The following is a 25,960-nucleotide window of genomic DNA, read 5'->3' as shown; positions in this document are numbered from 1 at the left end:
CAGCTGGCCAAATCTTAAATGTTTCCTAGAACTGCACCAATAAACCAGTGAGAGATCAGAATCATCCAATTTCCCCTTGCTCTGCTCTGACTGGTGATCGTAGGGTCAAATACTGATGTTTTTTAAAAAAAAATTTACTAAAGACTAGCATTAACCAGCTGCCTATACTTTGATGTAATTTTTGATAGAGATGGGCATCTCCGATATTAATATCTGTATCAATCTCTATACTGAAAAAAAAAAAAAAAAAAAAAGATTGGGTATCGCTGACATTGTGCCCAATCCGTAAGCGCATTGGGCACTTGTTCTCGTGCTTCATTATTTATTTCACATTATATTCAGAATTCCTAATTGCGCTTTCTGAACCATTTGAAAGGTTGTCTGCGGTTTAATGTTTGCATGTTTGACCGAAGAAGTCGGCGTGTTGTTTCAATTTGAGCTTCGTTGTTATTTATGTTGCATTGCGCTGACTGAGCAAATGAAAGCTGTGTTGTTCTTACATGTCTGACCAAGTTTGTGAAGCTAGCGATGTGTTTAAATGTGCTGTACTGATAGAGAGTTCTCAAATACATATTCAATTTATTGATTTTAAGTCTGTTTAAAAAAAAAAATAATGTTTTAAGTCAATCCATCACTGTTTGTCTGTGTGGGGTCAGTATCGCCTTATGCTAAACCTCGGATATCACTATCGATATCAGAAGTGAAAAATGTGGATTGGTGCATCCCTAGTTGTTTTGCATATATATATTTAAAAAAAATCAGATCAAGATTAGAGGCAAGCACTTCGATGGATAATTAGGGATAATCTTTTATGTCCTCAGTTTGCTGATTAGAAAACTATTGAGTCTATCTGAGACTTTCCTATAGTCTTGAGAAAACCTCGCCGAAATATCGAAAATCGGTTTTGACTTGGAAAATCCTCTTCGGAGCGTCTCTGAAAATTACCCTTCCGTTCTGTTCATGTTTGGACCACAGCCACAGGAACCTCATGTTTACACGTCTTTGCAGGCAGTAGAGCGGCCGGTGCTGGGAATACATCCCTCCGTGTAGCTGCGCAGTTTGCCTCGCGATGCTACTGTGTTACTTGTTACGTCAGGGAGTTTGATACACAACCCAGACTGTGTGTGTTTATGCCGTGCGTGTGGGCGTGTGTGTGTGTGTGTGTGTGTGTTCACCAGCAGCAGTGGCAGCAGAGAAACGCATATTCAAATACCACCTCCTGTGTTTTGGTATTTGCAGCAGATTTGTTGTCGCCGTCTGCCCGCTAAGCTGTGCGTGTGTCATAGAGTCTCATCTGCCATGTAGCCAAATCCAAGCATATTTAATCCGCCGGTTGTTTTGGTCACCGTACGCGTTTGTGTTTGCACATGTATCTCGCTGCTCCTCCTCAAGTCTTGGAAGTTTGCGTGTTGGTGCTACATACTGTGTGTGTGCTTGTCTGCAGCCTGTCTGGCCCAGTAAACATCAGAGCAGCCCGCCAAAGGCTTGACTGATGATGTGAGCTGCAGATTAGGGCCAGTTCTGATCTGATTGGGCTGCCGTGGCCTCCAGGGAAGCCAGGCTCTCTCCACGCCCATGCGATTCTCTTTTTCCCTTTATGAAGCGTTTTTCTCCCGTCCCTCTGCCCTTGTGTGTCTGTAAACAGATGATTGATTTGAGCAGGGATCCAAAAAAAATAAATCCCCTTTCCCCAGCCCATTTGATGGTGTCTACATGCTGACGCTTGTCTGGATCTTGCAACCCTGCGACGGCGGAGGTGGAACTCTTGGCCCAATTGGGCGTCTGGACAGAGAAGCTCATATCTTTGTGGTTCAATGCATCAGTTATTTATTTATTTGTTTGTTTTGTCTTTTTTGTTGTGGTCACAGAGCTCCTAAAAAAAACCCAACAAAAATATAGTGACGGATGGCAGCGACAATCTTAGAACGGCCAACGTTCTACATGTGTGAACTAACGTTTAGTGTGAACTATTGCATCAGGTAGTCGATGTGCCCATCTTCAATATTTAAATCTAATGATTACCGAAGGGCAATATAGTATACAGACTTCATAATCTGCACTCTTTTGGTTGAATGCAGTATTTATTTACACTTTGGTGTTTTTATTCAAGTACATTTTTGTTAATGGAGACCGAGAATCCATTTTATTTTTGTTTTTGGTTGTTTTGTTTATTTTATCAGTTCCAGTGTTAAGTGTTCTTTTGCAAATAAAGTGTATTTATCTTTGGCAGGAAATCACATGCATTATTACGTAATTTTCATTAAATCAGTGTAAAAAGGCCTTCAAACAATATTATTGTTTATCGCAATAATTTTTGAGACAATTAATTGCTCAGCAAAATTTGTTATCGTGACAGGCCTAGTGGTCTGCTAATGAACTGAATATCTGACTCGGGTGTGTTGAAGCAGTGACACATCTAAAAGTTGCAGGACATCAGCCCTCCAGGCCTAGGGAGGAAAATGTTCACCAACTTAGCTGAGTTAGCCAAACCCTGCACAGGAAAAATGCCTCAGCAATCAGATGGACAAATGATTCATTGAGACATGAGTCACTGCCTCTGCTCAAGATGAATCTAGTTTTAATCTTGTTGCATCCTGCCTCCTCGATTTAGTAAAGACACAAAGTGTTGAATGTTTGCATAAGGCTTTACCTTGGAGAAGTTCATTTGATTTGGGGAAGAAAAAAAAAATTCTGTTTAGGTAAACCAGATTTACAAGGATGTGAGAACCTGATTTCCAAATTTAGAGCAACTGGTCATGAATCATCAAAAAAAAAAAAAAAAAAAAAGTGATTTTCTTTTTCTCCTTTGGCAGAAAAATAAATGTCCGCACCTCCATCATGCTAGCAACAGAAGAAGGAGGTTCACCATGTCGCCTGTAAATAAATACGCGTTAGCTGCTGGTGAGCTTCTGCTTACTAACACTGAACATACTCCATATTAGCTCTGATAGCTTGATGTCTGGGCAACTTCAGGAGGCCGTCTGTGCCTAAGAGGGCTGTGAGTGTGTGTATGTGCGTGTGTGTGTGTGTGTGTGTGTGTGTGTGGGGGGGATTAAGCCCTCATTCTCCGCGGCTCAGGGAGGGCCCGCTGACGGCGAGGTCGCCGATTATGGCTGGGTCATGCAGCGTCACGAGCGTGTGCGCAGTCGCTACGGCGAACAGACATGCGGCGCGTTTCCGGTTGGATTTCACGGTGCTGACTGGTGGGATTTAACTGTGTTTATTTCCGAAACGGGGCCCAGGCTAACCGTTGCTCCATTTCGGGATTTTGACTCCAGTTAGCTGTACCCCTCACCCTGCCAAGTTGTAATAGCGTTTTCACATTTAAACCTCACAGTAGGGGAACACACGCACACACACACACACACACACGCACACGCACACACACACACACACACACACAGTTGCTCCGTGCCGCGTCAAACACCTGTGTTTTTTTAACCGGCAGGTCTGTAGAGGGGAAAGGTTACAAGTTTTTTTTCTAATGCTTTTCTTGTTCTGTATAAAAGTCTTGCATCACTGTCATATATATATTTTTTAGCCTATAATGACAAGTGATTTTAAATTTAAAGAAAATCTGCCTGGGTCTGAAGCATTTCACAAAAAAAAGAGTATTTAGACAATCAAAAGCTTCCACAGTTACTCACTATGTTAAAAGGTTAACTAATTCTATGTTTCACACAGTGATGACTTTAGCGTCGTCTTCCAGCAGTATGATGATTGTTCTCACCTTGAGGCAACAGTGACACGGACGAAAGTCCTAAAGTAGAGCTGGGATTAGAGCTACTTGTTTGTTTTAGTGGCTGGTGTCGTTTGCTTGCTGTTATTAAAAATTTCTAAAATTAAAAAGAATATTGTTTTTCTCACCTTGTCTTTGTGGTGACCCATGGTTTCTGGTGGCAAAAGTGCAGAAACAAAGTAGATTAAGATGAAATGCCAGAGTGTGTACATGCCAGACTCATGGTGAAGATCTTAATCTTCATTTCTTTTATTGAAATTGAGTATAAGCAGGAAGTACAGATTCTTCCGGGTTGTGTTAAAATAAAAAAATCCAGTTATATTGTCCTTACTTTGGTACTTTCAAGAATAAAACTTTGGAGGAACTATAGAGGAAAAACCATTAATGTCTGTATCTATATATGCTTATAATATACGTAGAAATCGAACCGTAGAACACCATTTTTCCATTTATAGTCCAACTTGTGACAATCCACCAGTTTATTTGCAGATTCAAAGGCACAGCACGCCGAGATAACCCTGAGAGAACTGCAAGTTGTTCACAAGCTCCATACTTCCTGAAACGACCCATCAATAATCGGGCTGCAGTTTGTCACACTACATATTACACAATAAATGTGTCATAGTTGCTCTCGTCAGCTGTGTGACCATGGGAAAACTCTTATTGTTCTGATGTATTGCACTGGTGGAGAAATTATCACTTTTCTTTTTTTTTTTTTTTTTTTTTTTGTCTGTTTGTTGAGCTTCAGCTCTATATCTGATTTGGCCAAGTTTGTTTGCTTTCCACTCCTGAAACTGTCAGAGATTCAATAGACCCTTTGGGCTAAAAATAAACCCAAACGAAACTGGTTTTCAAGAAAAACCTCCAGTAGGATTGGAGACGTGCTGCTACAGGTAGGAGCGTTGGAAGGCTGGCTTGATCATCACGTCAATGAAAACACTAAACGCCACTTAGCGGAGCCGAAACGGATTCGCAGGGCTGGAAATCCATTATGGTGGATGATATGGTTCCCTCTGTCCCAGTATGTGTGGAAGAAATTCAATAAACCACGACATGTACTGCATGTCTGACTTTTTTTCACTTGTTAATCTAAACCTTTGGACCTGAGCTTTGTCATGATGAGTAAATGGGTCATGTGATGTCGTCTGCTGCTTCCTCTTTTGTGGAGTAAACGTCTCATTGGAAACTCACAAAAAGTGAATCCAGCCTTAACCAGAGATGGCGCTAAAGCAATCATAAACCACAACGTGTTAGCAATTCAGCTGCTTTGCCCTTTTTTGACTTATGACACCTTCAGGCACAGAAATAAATGTAGGTCACCAGCACTTGCAGTGAAGAATGGACGAAAACCTGAGGAAATGGATGCAAATCTGCCCCGTATGTTTTGCTGGCTGATCTTTGCTGTCAGACAGAGCTTTTATTTTACTGTAGGCAAGAAAACTCGAAATCTGCACCACATATTATTCCAGGTTGCGACGTGGTTTTAGATGAGGCCTTCTGATGTGAAGATAAGAAACCGGGATAGGCTGGCGGCACTCATCCTACTGCTGAATTATTGAAATACACGCTGCTTTCCTCTCGCTGCACATGGGCAAGAGTTTAAGATTGGTCCCTCACGTTGCTTTCTTCTCCTTCTTCTTTTTTTTACTTCCATTCCTCAAGCAGTTTTCCTTCATGTCTCGTTTCATCCTCAGCGTTCGCTCCTTCTCTCTCCCCCTTTCTGTTTTGTCTCGTTCTCCTCCCTCCGTCTCGTAATCTCCTGCCCTCTCCTCCTTCTCTCCAAGCCGCAGCATCACAGGCCACACAGGCGAGCATGCTGTTTGTGTGTGTGTGTGTGTGTGTGTGTGTGCACGCATTGTTTTTTTTTTAGTTTTCAGCCTTTTGGTGCACTCTCTCTCGCTGTAGGCTCATTGGCGAGGGGGCAGATAAACGTGGCTGCGCCGCGCCGTCAATGTTTAATGGGACAACAGTGAATATTTAATGAGGGAGAGAATGAGAGAGTTGGATATGGAAATGGAAAGATGTAGGTTTGGAGACGGTCAGGGTTGTATAGCAGTCAGTGGTTCTTCTCGTCTTCCCACAGGTTGGAAACATTCCTCCTTCATCAGGGCGTTTGATAAAAACAAAATCTCTGGGCTTTGCAATACTCTCCTAATGCGAAATGACCTCAAGGAAAAAAAATCAACATAAATAGAACGTTAGTTTTCTGTTTTAGTTTTGTCACATTCCTGGAAATGATTGCAGATCTTAGGATCTTGCACGGAAGGTTTCGGACGTCACTTCTTGTCGTGTCCAAAATTTTCTCAACGTCTGCAGCACTAAGTGTCAATCATGCACACGCATAAACGAAAAATCACAAATTTCCTCAGTTGTGCACAATGTATCGTATCAAAGTTAATATCTGTATCTCTAATTGTGCAATTAATGAACATCTTGGTTGCGATATTTGTATCGCATGTGCAAATGTATGCAAATTGTGCATGTCAGGAATATATCTGACCTGTTGGAAGGACTTTTACTGCCCTTAATGTCAACACCTGATGTGGGTTTGACACTGCGACGAGGGAAGAGAGTCATAATTATAATCTACATCATCTTTTCAACATTCAGTATTAGTACACTTCCTGCATCCTGATTCCGAAGTTTACTCACACAATCTTTAAAGGTTTAACATAGAATACCGACAGCATAGGATAAATTGATGAAGGCTCTTATTGTGAGGTTTTTGGTTATGTCGACATTTCCTATCTGAATCTGCAGAACAACCACAGCCTGATGCTGAAGTTAGCATGCAATTTGTAGCTTTTGAATGTGGGTGTTTAACGGGTTATTTCACTTTTAATGGACCTTTATAGAATCTTAAGTAATCTTTTAACCAAAAGCATATCTCTGTTAACGGGAGATGGCTCAAATATATTTTAAAAACTGCTAAAATAGTCCACATGCACATAACGAAACCTTGTCTTAAACCTTTAAAATGTCATGATTGCTTTAGATGGTTGATTACACACACAAAAAAAATTAGTTTTCACAAATATAACAAAGGACTGTTACAAGTAAATTACCTGACATTCTGACCTCTGAATAAAAAGGGGTTAATTGTCAGGGATTATTTGTTTACCATGTCTGACATCTTAAGTCTTTGGAATTAAGTCTATTTCTCATTATGGAGATCACGAGTTATCAAATTTGAAAGGAGAAAAGTCCTGACATCATTAGTAAACATACCTATGTGATACAAATAATTATGAAGTGGTGGTAGATTTTAGAATGGTTTTCTGAGTACTGTCGGTCTGTACCAATAGATGTGTCTATTGGTCAACCATGTCAACACAACAGGGCAACTCTAGAACTAAAAATCAGAATCTCAAACTTACTTCCATATCCAGGACTTATAACAATTACAATTATGTCATCAGACAGCGCTACATTTCCATCCACCAGCAGCTTTGATTAGACGCAACCATACTCCATTTGACAATAGTTATGTGAAATGGAAGAATTTGAAATTCTGTTTGAATGTTTCAGGCGGTCGCATGCATGTATGGTGGTGTGTTCAAACTTTATAGGTGTGTCGGATACCATCTGCAGCACAATGCTGTTTCCCAAAGGAAGACTTGTTTTCATAAAGATTATTTATTGCAATAGTCGCAGGAATGAAATGGCAATAAAACCAAGCGTTGCTCACGGGAGAGGCATCCAGCAATAATGTGGCAGTCAGGGTTTGAGTCGCTTCGTGTTCGGCGGTTTAATCGCTTTATGCCGAGCGTGGGCTCATATTGAGACGCTTTGCATTTCGTATTTCTTCATTGTTTGTTTTTTTGATTTTACGGCCATGCCTCACAAACGTTTACTTTAAGTTTTATATGATCCTTTCCTCGGCGGTGGTGTGTCTGATGCATTCATTTGGTTTTTATAGAAGCCAAAGCAGCATTTAATAATGATCATTAGCATTTTAATGACAGCGGCAATAATAAAAACAATACTAAAAGCGACGATAAGAAAAATAGACTTTTAATGTGCTAAAATTTATTTGATGGGAGCCAAAATAATTTGGTCTATAAATAAACAAACGACTATATCCTAATTATAATTAGTTTTCCGTGGGTTATTCTTCTGGTGCTTTTCTTTAACTATATATCAGGTTACAAACTCTTCAAATTTGGTTACGTAGAGTCAGCAGGTCTAGATTACAATTCTTAGAATTGCTGAGATCTGGAGCACATTTACAAATACATCAGGAGTGTGGACTAATAATAGCTTGCAAAACATTTATTTAACTTGCCTTTTTTTTTTCTATTTTCACACATTACAAACACCAAATGTAATGTATTTAAGTGGGATTTTATGCAATAGATCTACACAATGGAGGGTATCCATTTCTCTAACAGCTGCTGGTGCTGTTGTGCAACTCTGGTGGAGACGTGCACAAGTAGAGACTGACTTTGTTTTGTTTTCTTCTATTTTTCTGTGCAAAGCAGTTCAAGCTCAGTCAGGTTAGATGAACAGCAGCATTCAAGTTTCACCACAGATTCGCCGTTGGATTTAGCTCTGCTCTCAAAATGGGTTTGTCTGATGTATGTTCAAGGTTGACGCCCTACAGGAAGGTAAACCTCCACCCCAATGTATTCTTTTTTCTTCTTTTTTTTTTTTTGCAGGTTTTTTTTTCAAGGAACCTTCTGGCTGCAAGTTTTTGTTTTTTTTTGTTTTTGTTTTATATATATATATATATATATATATATATATATATATATATATATATATATATATATATATATATATATATATTTATATATATATATATATATATATATATATATATATATATATATATATATATATATATATATAAACCCAGAATGGCTGCAAGTTGTTGTTTTTTTTTGTTTTGTTTTGTTTTTTTGATACACGTTTATTCCCAGTATGTCATCCTGCACATACTGGAGGATTTAATGCAGTCAGATTAGCGTCCATCTTTTCAGAATACCTCTCATAGTTGGTAATGTCAACATAAATGTGTTTTTCAATTCCAACATCTGTATTGCTTTTTCATTAGATTATCCAAAAGAAGACGATTGCGATTTGCAAACAGAGGGATCTGTTGGCTCATTATGTCAGATTCGTAGATTCTTGCCAAAAATGACCAAAAAAAAATCACCAGCTTTTTACCATAAAGCAAAATGTGCATTCCTACACAGTTGAAAAAAGTCTGGAAATTGATTTTAGTCCTTTCTTGATCTGAAGAGTTATAAATGATTTATATTTTTAGACTCTTGTACCTTTTTTATTGTGTTATTTGCCATCCATCGATCCGAACGTCCATGGAAAAGGCATTAGATCCATGCATTGACATTAAATGCTTGTTGGCTTCAGTCTTTTTGCCTGAAAATAAAAAATGGATGCAGGTTTCCGTTAAAAAAACTTCTCGTGAAATCACCATCAAGGTCGGCGAAATCTTTGACAAGATGAAGTCAGATGTGGAGAAGCATTTTTTATTATTATTTTTTTTAAAGAAGAAGAAACTAAATGAAAAATATAGTAAACTTTGTCCAGTTATAGTAACTTCTATCTTTGCCAAGTTTTTCTTTTTCCTTCTTTCAGTAATTTGCTCATTATACGAGGGCTACTTTGAAAACCAGATTATCTGTGGGGGTTTTTTTATTTTTTATAATACATTTAAAAGTCGGTGTAAAGTACAGACAAACCCATTAAAAAATGGAAGTAACTCACACAGAAACACAACCCATCGATCTGTTTCAATATTTGCTCACCTTTTGTTGTCATTCGCAGTTATAGTTGGTGCTCTGCAGAGAGCAAAGCTGTTTTCCCAAGAGGAGGATGTTTAACCAGCAACAAACACACACACACACACACACCTACGCACGCCCACAGATCATCGCAACTTCACACACATTGTGCTTTTCTGTTTACTGGTCTCTCTGTGATGTCTGTTTAATAAGAACAAATGACTCCTCCCCTCACCTCCACTTAGATCTGCTCTGCAGCTCCACCAGCTGATGATGAATGCGCTCAGCGGAGTCGAGTGTGTGGCGGCCACATTATTTGGTTGAAGTGTTCACTCCTGCAAGCCGGCACAACCATCAGCTCGGCTGGTGCTTTTGTGTCTGCTTCCAGGGTCACAATCTGAACAGCCTGTTATATTAGGAGTCTCTCATTCAGGTCTCACTCTTTTTACGCACTTCTGTGCCAAAGGTTTTTATGAAAGCTGTTTTGAATGAAGAGCAGGCTCCATCTGCTCACTGATAAATAGCAGTTAAAACGATCCGAGGCAATTTCCACGGCAGCCAGATGTCTGGTGTTTGCAGTCGTGCAAACACCAGCTGCAAGACTGTTGGGGATTAAAATGCATTTCATTTTTACAGCTTTTTCTGCCTGCATTTGTTAAAATCAGACATTTATATTTAAGTTGGTACACAGCAGCTTTTAACCTGTAGGCCATGTCTGGTCAGCTGCAAGTCATTTTGTCTCGGTTCAAGTTTGAAAAAGGAACGTCAAGGTTGAGTTTATCCCAGGTTGAGTCTCAAGTCTTTAAGGAACAAGTCCAACGCAAGACTTTTAATGTCTTTTAAAAGACTTTTAAATTCAAGTTTTTCTCTGTTTCCATCAAGACTCAAGTCTTTTATCCCAAGTATAATTCAAATCTCAACTCTTTAGGAGGAAAGTCCAAGTCAGGTTTCAAGTCTTTTGCCCCACGTCAGAGTCCAGTCTCAATTTGTTAACGAAAAATGTCAAGTAATGTGTTTTTCTATCAGTTCATATCATGTCTCACATATTTGACCCTCAGTCCAAGTCAACTCTAACTCACAATCAAGGATCAAGTATTTTAGAAACAGCTGCATGCTAAATCTTAGTTGTTGTTTTTTTCTTTACATAAAGTCAAATCTTAAAGCTAGAGTATGCACCTTTTATAAAAAAAAAAAAAAAAAAACAGGGAAAGGTCTCGGTGTTGTCAATCAATCTCGTGTACAGACTATGTTAGTGACAGAGAAACGACTTGCCATTACAGGAAAACTGTTTATCCACCGTCATGGGTGTCTATGCTAACTAGCTTTAGCATTCACGCCAGGCTCCACTGTGTAAAAAGTGAAGCGCAGCAGAGAGTAAAGCAGTGCAAATAGTGTGAGCAGCACATACATGGGCATGTTTGACAGCACTGAGACCCTCCTTCTGGCTCTGATTGGTTGTTACGTGAATTTCTTCAGATGGCCGTAGTACCACACTGTATGTTTTCTCTGACATTTTTTTTTGCAGAAGTTACTGGGGTTTTTTTTTTATTTATTTGCAAATGCTCTCCAAGTTATAATTAGTCTGAAACAACATGGATGGTAAGTAGAATTTTACATCAGCATAATATGTTGCAGAATTATTAGAACTTAAAAAAAAATATACAGATTTTTATAGCTAAATCATGTATTCTCTTAGTTCATGACATTGCAAGTTTTCACAACCTGATTAAGTTATTTTAGGAATTCAACCTTAAAAAACTTTTTCTCAGGCCTCACTTAGCACAAACGCTGACAAGCTTAGAAATGCACTTTACCTTCAGAGTACTGATGAATCTAATTTGCCTTTAATCTCTTGTTGTGCGCGGAATGGCGAGTATCTGCCGTCATGTGGACTCACCGGCACTTTCCTTGACGAGCCGATGTCTGTGTTTTCACTTCGACAATTCAGAGGACTGTCAACATTTTACGTGCAGCGCGGCTCCTGCTCTCATCCATGATTTGAAACGAGTAAGAACATTAGTTTGGGTTGACCGGACAAAAAAATGATGAGATGATGATGCAGCAGCACTAATGCCAGAGATTTTCTCACTTTAAATTAGATGAAAAATGCAGGTTTAAAAACGGGATTCCGTCCAGTGCGAGCGAACCCTGATGAAACAAACACCCCTGCTTTTTCTGAGATTTTTGGTTTCTAATGCATATCTGTACACATTCCATTCCTGCTGATGCAAGTTGCCGGGAGAGACCATCACCATCAAGTCATGTCATGTCTTACGACGTATAGTTCGGAAACAATATCATAGTTTTGTGAAGTTTAGTATTTTGTTTTTTTTACATCTGCTTTTATGAGCTTTTTGAAATGTTGTAATGTTATTCCCTCATAAAAGACATACCTGGAGAGTTTGTTTCTTTTTTAATGCATGTTTAAGGAACAAACGTGCATTAAAAAAACCATTCGTAGAGGTCTAAACATTTGCTCTTTTACCCAATGCTCTGAATCACAGGGCATTGGGTAAAAGCCCCACCATTCCCCACTCGGCCCCTCCAGACTAGCGGCAGCAGCGGTCAGAAAAGATGGTGCGACTGCGAGTCTTCTGAGCTCATCATGCAAGCTACTTCTCCAGAAAACAGTTGTAAGCCGCATAATGAGAAGCATTTTTGTGACGTAGTGCTGAAGACGGAGATCGTCAGAGGAGGAGCCATTCAAAGGCCCTATTTCAAAGCATTAATTTGCAAAGTTTAATTTATACAGCAGGTAACAGCTAATTGTGTTGAAACGGCGCTGTGTACCTGGAAAGTGCATACTTACACTTTTCTGTTTTTCTACTTGTTTGTTTTCTCTTAAGTTATTTTCATTTTCTACTTTAAAGTCATTTTGAAATGCACATTTTAACAGGGCGATTGATAAAACTAATCTTCAGTAACAGTGAAGTCCTTGTGTCTACATGAAAACGACATTGGCATTGTTCAGATCTTCTTTGTTCTTTATCTGCCTGGATGAGGGGTTTTTGTTTCTTTGGTGAGTCTCAAAGGCCCAGTAGAGCAGAACTGAGGCCTGGCTCGCTAATTAGCTTGCTAGACGGATGATGTCACTGGTTAAGGGCGAAGAAAGCCAGGCTGGACATTGGAAAGCACCTAATACTTACTAAGGATTTGTTGGCTAATATTCATATTTTCTTTGTAACAGACATGTTTCCCCCGGCGTGCTCTAGCTTTCCTCCTGTGCTGCAGTGTTGTTGAACTCTGTGGCGATCATGGCGGCGCTCTGACACAGCAGAGCTCTCCAACAGCTATTAGTGAAGTCATTTGTTTTGGATCTAAGAAAATCTGCGTGAGAATGTGGCCTCTCCTTTCTCCAGTCTGTCACTTTCTGTGTTTGCTGATGCAGGCCGGCCCGGGTCACCGTGATCCTGGGCTGTAAGCTGGAGGAGGAGGAGGATTGTCATACTCTATTTATAGTCCTGTCTGCTGACCTAAAGTCAGTGTCTGCTGCTCTTTCTGTTTTCGCTTGTTTGGCTTTTGGCTCTCTTCCATTGTTTACCAAATTATAAGTTCATCCTTGTTTTTAATCCTGAGAATCGGAGGAAATCGCTGTCTCATTGCAACTGTGAGTAAAATGAAGTTCATGAACTGGGTTCTTTTCTATCCTTGACTGAGAAGAATTGGATGTATGGTCATCTTAGGATTGCAACCGAGGATCGGACCGCCAGGGTCCCCTCCCTTGGCTGCCACCCATAACACAATGCACCCGACCCCGTTGGCCCCTCTCACAGGTGGTGGGCCCATGGGAGGGGGGACCCATGTTTCCTCTTCGGGCTGTGCCCGGCCGGGCTCCATGGGTAAAAGCCCGGCCACCAGACGCTCGCCGTCGTGCCCCCCCTCCAGGCCTGGCTCCAGAGTGGGGCCCCGCGTCCGGGCGAGGGAACACGTAGTCCAAAGTTATTATCCATCATCGGGGTCTTCGGGCTGCACTTTGTCTGACCCCTCACCTGGGACCTGTCTGCCTTGGGTGACCCTACCAGGGGCATGGAGCCCCGGACAGCAGAGCTCCCAGGATCATTGGAGCACTCAAACCCCTCCACCACGATAAGGTGGCAGCCACAGGAGAGGAATCATAACGATAGTACCGCTAAATATCGTGATAAAACTTTAGATCCATGTCGCCCATCACTGGTTGATGAGGATACGAGCGCAAGACTTTGACGAAGCTGCAATCTGACAATCTGAATGTTTCCCAGCTGGTAGTGACGGGCATGATGGGGATAAATCAAAACTGATACTGGAAATGAATCCAAAGCCTGAATAGTTCTTTCTACAGCGGGTTTAGTGTTTGCTCTGGTTATTGCTTATGTATCGTGTGTCTGCCTCCCTACAGGCTGAGGTTAATTCGTGTACACGAGGGAGGGGCAGAGGTCGTTTTTCAGAAAGGCAATGCCGGCTCAGAGACGGCATCTATTCATCTACCTTGTGCTGTTTTCTGTTCGGGGCGTCTCGATGAGATAAGCGGCGGGCGGGGCGGAGAAATGAATACCATCATTTACCACGCCTTTGATCGTTACTCAGGCCTCCCGGGCTAAATGCTGTGGACCATTTTCCCCTCTGCCCATGAAAACAGAAGACGTGTATCTACATAGATGTTGATGTTGGGTGTGAATGTGTTGGTTTGTGTTTTTAGGAGTTTCCTTTAGAGGGTCCAGACTGTTTCTAGATCTAAACCTGGTCTGCACCCTTTGAATGTCACTTCTGTTAGAAATGTTCTAATTAATTCTCCTTCACTTAGCTGAGGTTGTCTGCCGCTTTTATGCTGAGCTGCAGGCTCGGGCATTTTGTAGTTAACTCCTAAGTGATTCTTCTGTTTTCTAATTACTCTCTGTTGGTTATTTTGATCCACAAATAGCATTCATTTGGCTCCTGTCACAGGTTCCCTCCTGTTTTTTCTCTTTCTCTTTCTATAGAATTGGTTCCTTTAAAGACAGTTTGTATTCTCCAACTAAAATATCTGTCTGTCGTGTTCCCTGCACAGCCAGCTGCCAGCAATGTTTGCCATCACACGCAGAATAAAGCTGTCATCTTAGGCCGGTGATAAAGAATAGTCCTATTTTTACAGGCACATCTGATTTCTAAGAATACGAGCAACCAAAATAGTCCTTTATTGGTTCTGAGAAAAGGGTTGTGAAATGTCTGCAAAGAGCTTTGATTGCTCATCCTCTGAGCACGCTGGTCTAATCAAAACTTCACTCCACGTGTGAGGTCTGAACAATGGCGTGCGTACGGCGCTAAATGGAGCAGGTTTACGTGTGCACGTCTCAGGAAGTTATGCAGCTTATCGGTCTCGCAGTTGATTCTGGGGGTACGCTGTTGTTTCTCTTCCTGATTTTCTTTTGTTTTTTTTTTTTGGCTGAAACTTGCAGTTGGTTTTGGCATCCGACTTCACAAGAAATGCATCAATGTGCTAAACACGTTTAACTTCTGGTTTAGTTTTTATGTGTTCAGTTACATGAGAGTCTCAAACCTTTTGTTTTCTTAACAAGTTCCAGCTCAGAAAATCCGTTTTGGAAGCATCTGACACATCTTGAGTCAAAAACAGAATTTGGAAATGTATTTTTTTTTTTTTTTTTTTAGTTTGTTTCTTTGTCATACGTATGAAAAAGTTTTCATCCACTGGCTTTGTATGTTTAGTTGAAGGAACTAGTTTATTGTTACATTTTGACTCAGAGGTCTTGAGTTCCAGGTGAGAAGTGAAAACCCAGACTGTGATATTCCCCAATGCCTACTGGCCCGAGTTTTTTTTTTGTTGTTTTTTTTTGTTTAGTTTGTTTGTCATTTGCTTAGACGAGACTTTTAACCAAAGAAAATGTTTATTGACTTTGATGAACTTATATACTGGAACCAAAATCTGTAACTAATTTTTATACTTGGATTTGTTTAGATTACTTTTAGAGCCTCCCGTTAATTTAAGAGATTCATTTTCATCTAAGTTGTAGCAGATTTTTAGTTGCTGGTTTGCCTATGTTTCTGCTAGAAAAAAACTGCACATATATTTTTCCGAACAATCCAGTTCGAAGTGCTTTCAAGAAAGCGAGTTTTAAGAAGCGAATGTGTCTGGATCGAAAGAAAATGAGTGCAAAGATCATTCCGGGTGGTTCCCATATTGTAACTTTTACAGGCTTGGTCTTAGAAAATGTTGCAAAAGTCCAACTCCGAATGCATTAAGGATTTTAAAGCTGGATTTTGAGTTGGAGGTAATCAAATGTAATCTATGATCTAACCCTTTAGTTTTGGGAAGAATTAGAAGCTACAAATCAAACGTTAGGCAGCTTTGGTTCAGGACAGCGTTGAGCCTGGACACAACCTATCAACTGCACATGTAAGAAAAGACAGTGGAGCGTGTTTGAGGTGCAGCTGACAGTAGTTTTTATTGTTCACTAAATTCATTTTAATCTCTTTGACGCCCTGGAAGATGAGCCATATGGGTAACACACGTCACTTCCAAATGTTTCACATAATTTAAGGCCGAATAATAATTCAAGGTGTGATATTTGGTGTTATTTAGTCCTTTCTGTACTTTCGGGTGTTTATGTGGATGTGCGTCTTCTCTGCCTCATGAGAGGAGAACGTCCAACCTGTTCATAGCCTTCAAACTCTGTAACCAGTGTGCAGAGATCAGAAGTACACGAACGATTTGATTTTGATGCGGAATAACTCACGCTGGTGTGTGCATTTTTATTTTTTTATTCTTTTATTTTCATTCAAATGCTGTCAAAATATTCCACAGATGTGTCCACATGATTTAAATGTGATCAAGCCGATAAATCACAACGATGCATTTAATTAGGTGCTTAAAGCAGAAATGGTTTCTTTCTTTTTCTTTTTTTCTTTTAGATTTTATGGATAGTGGCCCAGTAGCTTTGTGTGGGATGGATTAGGGTTGTTCAGGCATGTGAGTTTATGGGCCGTCTGCGTTGGAGAGCAGCAGCTGCTACCTGACAAGACGGGCATGACGAACTTGACCTCTGACGGTCAGCCATGCCATCCATCCACTGTCTGTTTTAAAACCAATCTGTCTGCGCGCATGGACTTTCTCGTATCATTAGAGTCATTAAGTGGATAGTGATTAGATTAGAGCAGGGCCCACCGGACTCATTTCACTAAGTGCATAAAGCTTGTGCTTGTATCACGTGTGTTTGAGTGACCCCTATACATTACGTGTCGCCGTCTGTTCGTGAGAAAGCTGCCTCTTGTGCTTTTTTTTTTTTTTTTTTTGTGCTGCGTTGGTCTTTTCACGTGAAGCCGTCGGATTCGTTAGTGGTGCTCAAATGACAAGTTTAATGGGAAATGTTACGAGTCGAAGCCAGACGGGGGAATAAATGGAACTTCAGAGACGGGCGTTCGCTCTTGATTTTTACATATTAAGAATGTTTTTAATTCCGCCTCTTCGAGAAACGAATATTCACATGTAAGCTCGTTTGTTTATTTGCGAGCAGAATGGGTGAAGAAATTGGTGAAAAGTGATACGAGAGCAGACTGTTTTCTATTTACCGAACAGTGAGCGTGAGATGCTGCTGAGTTTACTTTAACTTATTGCGTTGTGCCGCTCAAGGCTGACGCATTCAGAGGCTTCCCGAGAAGTGATGCTTTTTCTTTGTTGGGATTCTGGCCATCTATAACCGGAGTGAAAAAAAAAAGAAAAGAAAAGAAAGAGTGTAACTTAATAGCTGCTGATCCTGTAACTCACTGGGTGTAATTTTTTCTCTGCTCTTTTTTTTTTTCTTCCTGTTTTTCTTTTTGACCACAGATCATCAGAAACTGGACCGAGAGGCCAGGATCTGTCGAATGCTCAAACATCCAAACATAGGTAAGTCCCCTCTGACGAGCTAACGATGTGTAGCATAACGATGCTAACTGATCAATTTTCAAGATTTGAGTCAGGTTTTTTTGTAGGCCTACAAATTCACAATCCTTAAAAGTTTTGGCTCATCGTTTGAGTTTTTCTATTTGATTTGACCTTTTTATTTGCCTCCTGTGTACACAAGGCGAAACAGAACTTAAAGTAATAATAAATGAATTCAGCCACTTAATTTTGCCTATACAAATCTGAAACCTTAGCGACTGTGTGGGAGTTTTGGTCTGACATGTTTTACTGCAAAACTCGTCTGACAAAAATGTTTTAAGTTAAAATTGAGTACTTTGCAAAGATATTCATACTATTTCAACTTTTTGCCCATTTGGTTCTGCCTTATACTTCAGTGTTAGGTCTTGAAATTCTTTTAGTAGGTCAGAATAAATCAGTGTCTGGGGAAAGAAAATCAAACAGTTTTTAAGAATTTTTACAAATGAATATCTAAAAAGTGTGGTGTGTTTTTTTTTTTTTTTTTTTTTTTTTTTAAATTAGCTGCTTGCTGTTTTCTTTTTGTGGTTTGTGGCAAACGTCTTGAAGCTTTCTCTTTCTGATTATTTCTGCCTCTTTATTTATGGATAAAATCAGATTTCATTTGGGGATCTTTAGGGAGTAAAGGTTGAATGCATTCGTAGGCCATACTTTTTCAGATTTTTCCAACAATGTGCCACTTGGTGGTGTTTAAATAAAATCCTCTAAAAATAATTATTGTGATTGCAATGAAACAGACTGCGAAAAAGGCAAGTGTGACGTATATGAATATTGTTAATCTTTAAAACCCAAAACTCTTTAACCTTTTTTTTTTGTTTTGTTTTTGTGCCTTTTGTAGAGGGCCAACCGTACAATGGCCGCGATTAGATCCGATCCAAATCAATGCAATAGTTCTGAACTGGACCGACTAGGTCAAGACTGAGATTATTAGGTATCATCATTCATCATTCCAGCATTTCATTAATCTGCCTCATGTCTTCACCCACCGCTAAAGAAAAGCGTAGTGGAACCCGTGAACAGACACGGCTCAGTCCTGTGTTGTTGGTCCGACGTGGATGTGAAAACCCTCGGTTTCTCGTTTCGCCTGGAACCCCTCCGCTCGTCGTTTCACATCCCCAAACAGTGCGCGGGACAACAGAGCAGAAACAAAAAGCATGCTTGAGTTCAGCTCTGGAGCTAACTGGGTGGTAGTCAAACCAGCCGCATCCGTGCTGGGTTTCTCTTTGGGATATTTGCATGCGACAGGCTGGCCAGCAGCCGCTTCCCGTTCAGACCACTCCAATAAGCTGCAGAGTTTCTAAACGTGTGCGTTGTGTCTAAACCTTGTTCTCGCTAATCTCATTAGTAGCACACTTTATATCTTCAAGCGTCCTTTACGTTGCACCGCTTCGATTACGTAGAAAGCCAGGGTCACCCCTGGCTTTCCTGCAAAGTGCCAGGAAACTCTTGTGTCGTCAAACGCCGGGATATGCCCTACCTATTGCCTGGGAATCTCCTCAAAAGGTCATCAGGCCTTTTTCCTCTGTTGCCGTGGGAAATGCACACAAAAGGCAGGGGTCGTTTGGAGAGAGGAAGGAAATGAGCATTTGTTTGACATAGCATGTAGTTCTCATCATAGCATGTAGCGCATGTAGTGCAAACCAGACTTGTTAGAGGCTGGATTTCATTGGTCTCTCTTCATCAGCTTAGAGTACATTACATTTTGAGTTTCAAATGAGTTTCAGTCTGACTTGAGATTTAATGTCACCATCTTCACACCTCAAAGCAACACAGTTCCACTGCTAAACATGTTGGGACGATTCCTAACATGATTTCAGCCTATCACAGCTGCCCTTCCTTTAAGAACACGTTCAGTAAACCTCACATAACCACATTGTGCTTTTGGGATCCCAGTCAACTCTGCTTTTGTGTTTTTATTCTTCTGGTGCCCTTCACCTGGGTTGCTTTATTTAATCTTTTTTTACTAAAGCGTGAAAGGTGTATCGTCAGTATTGTGGTGTGATTTTAAACTGGCTGCACCTAAACCGTGGGCGTCACTATTGATACTTTTTATATAGTAGAAAAGACTCCAAAGGAGATACTCTAGTCCAGATACTCAAATGTAATTTAGATCTTAATGTCAAATTTGTGGCAGTTTTTTTTATTTATTTTTATTTCAACAAACGTTATTAATACCACACTGCTCCTTCTTATGTGCACAAGAAATCTTGTAGTCATAAACTCTGACCCGGCTGTCTGTCTGAAACTTTCGACTCATCGATGGTACATTGAGCTTTGCTTTATACAAGCTAATTAGCGTTAGCGGTGCTTTCTGATCCAGCTAACTGGCTCTTAATTAAAAACACTCTCTCTCTTTCTGCCTCTCAGTACGACTCCATGAGAGCATTTCAGAGGAAGGCTTCCATTACCTCGTCTTTGACCTGTAAGTAAATCTAATTAGAGCGCCCACACGGCTTGCTTTCTGCTCCAGCCTCATTTCTAAATAATGACTATTGTTGTTGTTGTTGTTGTTGTTTTTAAATCCCAGTGCTAGTATAGCTTCTAATTTTATCTTCATGTAATAATAGTGCTCTGCTTCTGGCACTTTCACTATATGTTTTCACAAAGCTGTGTTTATCTCGCATGATTACTTAATCCGCCAAAATTAGTCGGTTTAGGTGTAAATAAATGTTTTTACTTTTACCAACATGGGTTTTTTTGTGTTTTTTTTTTTTTTTCTGACTGGAAGCTATGTTAACATTTTGAAGTGGCCCACCAGGAATCTTGACTTGAATTTGATGGCGTCTGAGGAAGGAGCTAAAGATTATGGTGATGGTAGAGAGGCTTTCCAGCTTCAAGATTCGTCATCTAAATACTAGTAAAGCATGCAAAAAGCTGGCTAGAGATTGAGGGGGGGGAAGCTTTCTTTGCCAAAATGCTAAAGATAACTTTTCCATTGATTATGCAGGAGAATAGCAATCATTTTTGACATTTTGTTTTTAAATAGCAGGTAACAAATGCAATATGTTGAGACACAAGCTGCTTGATTGGATGAGAATCCTTTTAAGTTTAAATCTGTTAGGGATGTGAATCATTTTGAGCTTTACTACTGCATGTAATATCATACACAACTCAGCCAGGCGTAACATTATTCATTTAAAGTGGAAGTAAATTTGAAATAAAATAGGCCCATCAGTCTTGGATTTTAGATCATTTTTAAAGCAGAATTGTTTGGTCTCGGGTCTTTCTGTTGCGTTTGCTTGCAAACCTTTGCATAAAGAACAAGTGTGCTGCTCCTAATGTGGCCAGGTGCGGATTCAGCTGCATTGATGTCGCACACGCTGCTCCGTCGGACAGACGGGGACGAATGAATTAAGCATTAGATTATAGTTTAGAAACGGATAGAAACTTGAAAACGCTGCCTGTGACATGCTAAGTGGCTTCTTGAAGCACAAATCGAGCTTCACTAGGACCTTGGACGTGCCATCACAAGCGTACATCACCAGAAAACATCTTGCACGAGCCCCTTTCAAAGGCACTTTATTTAAACGGAGGAAACAAGACGTTCGCTAATATGAACATGTCGACTAACTTGTCGTTGGATCCGTGTCTGCAGGGTAACCGGAGGAGAGCTGTTTGAGGACATCGTTGCGAGAGAGTACTACAGCGAGGCGGATGCCAGGTAAATCATGGCGGTTTTCCCCAAGTTACGGCCGCATCAGATACACCCTAATAATTTTTGTATTTATTTTGTTGTTTGAAGGAAATTCATGTGATGCCAGCAGAGGCACCGTGCTGACTGAAAATGTTCCTCAGTGTGTAATGCAGAAGTGATGGATACATATATAAACCTGTCAGTGGCTCATTTGTCACGTTTTACTTGTAGATGTTTTTTTTTTAAGACACTGTTGAACTAGTCTAAATATGAATCGAAAGTTTGAAACTTTGAACTCCCCGCAGGTTTTAGTGGAGGCTTGTTCTGGACAAAATGTTCTGACGATAGAATTGGTTAATGTAGTTTGTGCTTTGGGAGAAGAAACTGCTTACGGTTTCAACTGTGCCACTAATCTGCTGGTTGAGTTTTACTTCTGACCGAGTGACTCAGAGCTTTTAAATTTAACTTCATGAATAAATCAGGACAAAGCTGTTCTCCTATTTTTAGGAGAGGCTTTTGTGGCATTTAGCACTTTCCCTCTAAATTCTTATCTAGGTTTTAGAAATGGTAACATAAACTTAAAGTAGCAATAATTTCAGTGTAAAAATATGTGTGGACAATCGGTAATGAGCAACATACAGTCGTGTAGAGAAGAGTCCTTTTACAGGCCCCTCGGTGGTCATAATGAAGCTGGTGGGACGAGATAATCAAGATGGTAATTGAGATGTGCTTTCATGTTTCAGTCATGATCATAACTCGTGGACATTTGTGAGGGTTGGAGTGGACATGAATTGAAAAATCAAGAAATTCACCAGCTGGTGCATCGCTCTAAGCCCTACTAGTTTATAAACTACAGACTACTTTGAATAAGGGGAACCAATATGTAGTTTTAGACTTTTTTCCCTTTTGCTCTTTCCTTCCTTTGGTTTGTTGTTTTGTTTGTTGTTTTGTTCTAATTCATGTAAAGCACTTTGAACTGCCTCGTTGCTGAAAATGTGCTGTATAAATAAAAAGACCTTACCTGAAATTTGTTGTATATATCGTATGAAACTCTGAATGAATGTTTTTAAATAGTTTTGGAAAGTTATCAAAGTGACTCCCTCCGCCGAGCATCTTAACCAAACGCTAATCATAAAAGTATCCAATTTTTTGGTCGTTTCTGAATGAAAACATTCCCTTTAAGCGTGAGATTTAGTTTTGTTTTTGTTTTTTTTGGGCAGGTTGGGTTTAACACGGTGCCGTCCAGCACAACCAAATAAATGGTGGTGCTTGAACATAAACAGTTTTACTCTTCATTACAATTTATTGCAAGACTTTTTTTTTTTGAATCCTAAAGATTCTTTCCTCCTCAGTTTAAGATTTTACTTTGAAATTCACACAGGACTGCAGGCCGTCATGTCTGAGGCAGGAGCCATTTAGATCATACAACTATGTTGACTCCAAATGCAAAAGTTAATGACTCGTTCCTCTCATATAAATCATATTGTGATATCTGAGCTGGTTAAAGTTAACGTGAGAACACTATTTAAATTAAACTCTAAGGGAGCAAAGCTGAAGTTATTCTCTGTAGATTAAGACAAATGTTGCCTTTTGTGCTGGAAACACGAAGCATCAGCTGCTGTGGCTCCAACGGCTTCTGAAATCAAGTCCACATCAACTTTTATGCTCTCCTGTTACACAGTAACTTAAATTAACGCAACACAAATTGTTGTTCTTTACTTTGTTGGCTTTCAAACATTTAACTCCAGCTGAAACAAACTTCCTCTGTTAAACCTTTCAGCACTCGATGATTTCTTCCTGCAGCCCATTAGCGTTTGTACATCTGCATGAGAGCACTATCTGCTCGATATGGTTTACACGACTCGACTCATCAGGGGCTGTTAAGACAGAAGCCGGAGCTGAAGTGATGCTCTCAATTTGCTGAGTATGGATGTTCGTCACCAATTTGCTGCCCCTCCTCTGGACTGTCTTCCCAGAGACAGGCTGATTTGTAATTTTTCAAATCAGACCGTGCGTTACTATGAAAGCCCGAAAAGAAAGATTATTTTATTTGTTCTTAAGTTTTTCTATATACTCTTAAAATCTGGTCTGTATAGTAATTTTAAAGTTGCTTGGTGTGTGTGGGTTTTTTTTGTTTCTTTTTCTTTAATATCAGTCGTCGCGGTTTGACCGGTGTGTCTTGCCTGCTGTCTCTTTCAGCCACTGCATCAATCAGATCCTGGAGAGCATCAGTCACATCCACCAGCACGATATCGTCCACAGAGACCTCAAGGTGAGCTACCAGACACTGATGAATATTGGAAGGGCTTTTATTGCATCCGGCAAAGTAAATGCTCCGCACACCCAGGGCGCTCGAGTGCAGTCGAAAGATGTGCTCCGGGCGGACGGACGCACAACAGGGCTCGGCCTGCGCCGCGCCGACGTCACACGGTGACGTCAAGAACAACTTCAGGGATGCGCGTCATCACTCGCCTCAGCAGCTTTTTCCTCTCTGCTCTCCAACTCTCAAGGCATCTCTGCATCTACATCCTTCTTCCGTTTTTTTCATCCCCTCCTCTGTACCCCACCTTCCCTCCTCTCCACCCTTTCTACTCTGTCCTCCTCCTCTCCTCCCTACTGCACTGCCGAGGAGTGACGAAAGCAGACCAGCTGCTATTAATAGCGTGTGTGTCTGTGTGTGAGATGACGGCCAGTTACTGGTTACTGCATGGAAAAACCTGCACACCTTTCGAAGCAGATTCCCCCCACCCCCAAGGCTGCAGGGGTTTTAATTTGAAAACACGACGAGGTTGATTTGAAACCCCCAGTTTTACCTGAGACTGAAAAACCCTGATACCTGCGCCCGCTCGTTGTTTCGTCAAACTTTAGTTCAGCCTCCAACTTTTAGCTTTAAATAATTCAGTTCTCTTTGAATAAGTAATTCAGCATGCTTCTGTTGCTCTTTTTGTGACGGTGCAAAAATGTGTCTTCTGAAAAGTAAGCTCAGCTAATGCAGATTTTTCTCTTTTTTTTTCTCTCTCTCTCTTTCCTTGTACGTTTGCTCATGAATACAAATATCACAAGCTGACAGAACAGAAATGATAAAAGGTGACAGTGGAGGAATGCCTTTCCAGGCATTTGTGCTGCGCCACTACTGCATTCAGTTCATTTTTAAAAGAAATTATAAGTACTTGTAAAACTAAACTAAAATAAAACAACCTAGCCCTTGTGCGGACTGAATGTCGCCAAATTAATTTTCAGGACTGTTTCTTTAAACGAGAGGGTCAAAGCACCACACACGAAAAAAAAAAGTTTCATTTTATCATTCTTGATGTATGCATATATACATCAAGAATGATATACTTATATATACAAAGTTCACTTGTAGCAAACTTTGCTATAGGCAGTTTGCAACAAGTCAAAACATGAGAAAAGAGAGAAAAAAAAACTTGCATTTTTCTAGTAAAACAGAGGAGAGGAAGCAGCTTCTGCGTTAGAATCAGAAAAACTGAACCGATGCGAACAAACTGAGCCGTACTGAAACGTAACCTCCTGCACACGTTTCTTTTTTTTGCCTCCTTGCCATCTTGGGAGGGCCGCACGCTTAGAGGAGAGGCGGTGTTGGGGAATTGGAGAGAAAAGAGTTGAACGCTGGTGGCAGGCAGGGTTGCCATGGCAACAGAGGGGGTGAGGTCACCCGGCTGCTGCAGCGCCGGTGTAGGGACTCATTATGCCACCTCCCATCTATCTATCTCTGCACGTCTGGTTCTGTTGCTTCAGAAAATCTCTCTGGTTCCTCCGCTCCCCCCATTTCCTTGTTTCCTATTGTCGGATCAGGGCCCTGTGGCGGTGGAGGAGGCCGTAGGAGAAATGAAGGATGTGGGGCCAGATGACGAGGGCCGACATGTGAAAAGAAGCAGACTGAGGAGAGCTGGTGCTGCCGTACAAGCGTGGCAGATACTAGATAAAAAGATCAACCGGGTTGAACTTTGGATGTGGAAGAAAACATTCGTGCGTAGAAGTGCTATGTGCGGTTATGTTGGGAGAGTTTTAATATTAATTGTCAAGTAGTCTTCAGGTGAAAGGTCGTGTGACAACCGGAGACAGAGTAAAGAATTCATACCACAATATCCGCCGTAAATAATTGGGGTCGTACAGGCAAACTGCTCTCCTCACATTCTTTATGCGTTTTCCAGGCACATAGAATCATTTTATAGCATAATCACGTAAAAACTGTTAACATCAGTTGTTATAAAAGTACTATATACTGTATATCAAATATGACTACAAAGAAAATTTACTTTTGTAATTTAACGCCTTGAAATTGGGCCTCTGTCTTTTTAAAAACTCCACCGACAGAAAGTCAAAACATCACTCCTCTATTAATTCTGTAGCAAAGTTGTTGGGTTTTTTTTACCAGCGTTGCACTAAGAACTAGTTCCTATGTGCAGTTCCATCAGATGGTTGCTAACTGCTTCTGGCTAGTCTGAAGGAGCAGAGCAGGGGATTTGGGGAGGAGGGCTGCTCTGTGAGGCAGCTTCAAGGAGGAGCTGCGTCTGGAAGGCGGTGCTAAGTCCAGCCAGGCGTTTTGCACAGCTGAACGGTTGCCATGGGAGATTATAGGACTTCTCAAACATGCATGAAAGAGTCAAGACAACACTCCAGGCATGTTTTTGATGAGGGGAAAACATTACATGTTTCAGTGGCTTCCACAGTCACCACATCTTAACGACGGATACGGTGTTCTGTCGGTACCTGACTTAGTGAAATAAAGACGTTGTCATGTTTTTTCAAAAATATTGTGAGAAGGCCAAGAGTCAGAAAACCTCCTATATCAAATTCAAAGAATAACCGAGTTGTTAAAGATCACACAAAGCGCTGTTTGTTTGTGGGTCACAGAATTGTTTTTGGCAGAGATGATTCTGGTGCTCCAGTTTTTTGGAGTCGGTTCGCAAAGTGGAGAAAAACTTAAA

General features: G+C 40.6%; 1 protein-coding gene across 20 annotated transcripts in view; it reads left to right on the top strand.

Moving 5' to 3' along the window:
* Window positions 1–25,960, top strand: part of camk2g2 (calcium/calmodulin-dependent protein kinase (CaM kinase) II gamma 2) — a 54,641-nt gene that overhangs the window by 2,982 nt on the left and 25,699 nt on the right. For all 20 annotated transcript variants that reach the window (XR_006372494.1, XR_006372493.1, XM_044135678.1 and 17 more), the window contains exons 3-6: window positions 17,282–17,341; window positions 19,742–19,796; window positions 20,970–21,035; window positions 23,208–23,280. Coding sequence is in view for 18 of the 20 variants with exons in the window: in XM_044135678.1 (XP_043991613.1) it covers window positions 17,282–17,341; window positions 19,742–19,796; window positions 20,970–21,035; window positions 23,208–23,280 (254 nt within the window). In the remaining 2 variants the exon portion in view is untranslated. The remainder of the gene's footprint in view (window positions 1–17,281; window positions 17,342–19,741; window positions 19,797–20,969; window positions 21,036–23,207; window positions 23,281–25,960) is intronic.

This window comes from Gambusia affinis, linkage group LG13, assembly GCF_019740435.1.
Source record: "Gambusia affinis linkage group LG13, SWU_Gaff_1.0, whole genome shotgun sequence".
NCBI classification, from domain to species: domain Eukaryota; kingdom Metazoa; phylum Chordata; class Actinopteri; order Cyprinodontiformes; family Poeciliidae; genus Gambusia; species Gambusia affinis.
Note: the sequence above shows the minus strand (reverse complement) of the source record. Positions and strands in the feature narration are given on the sequence as shown.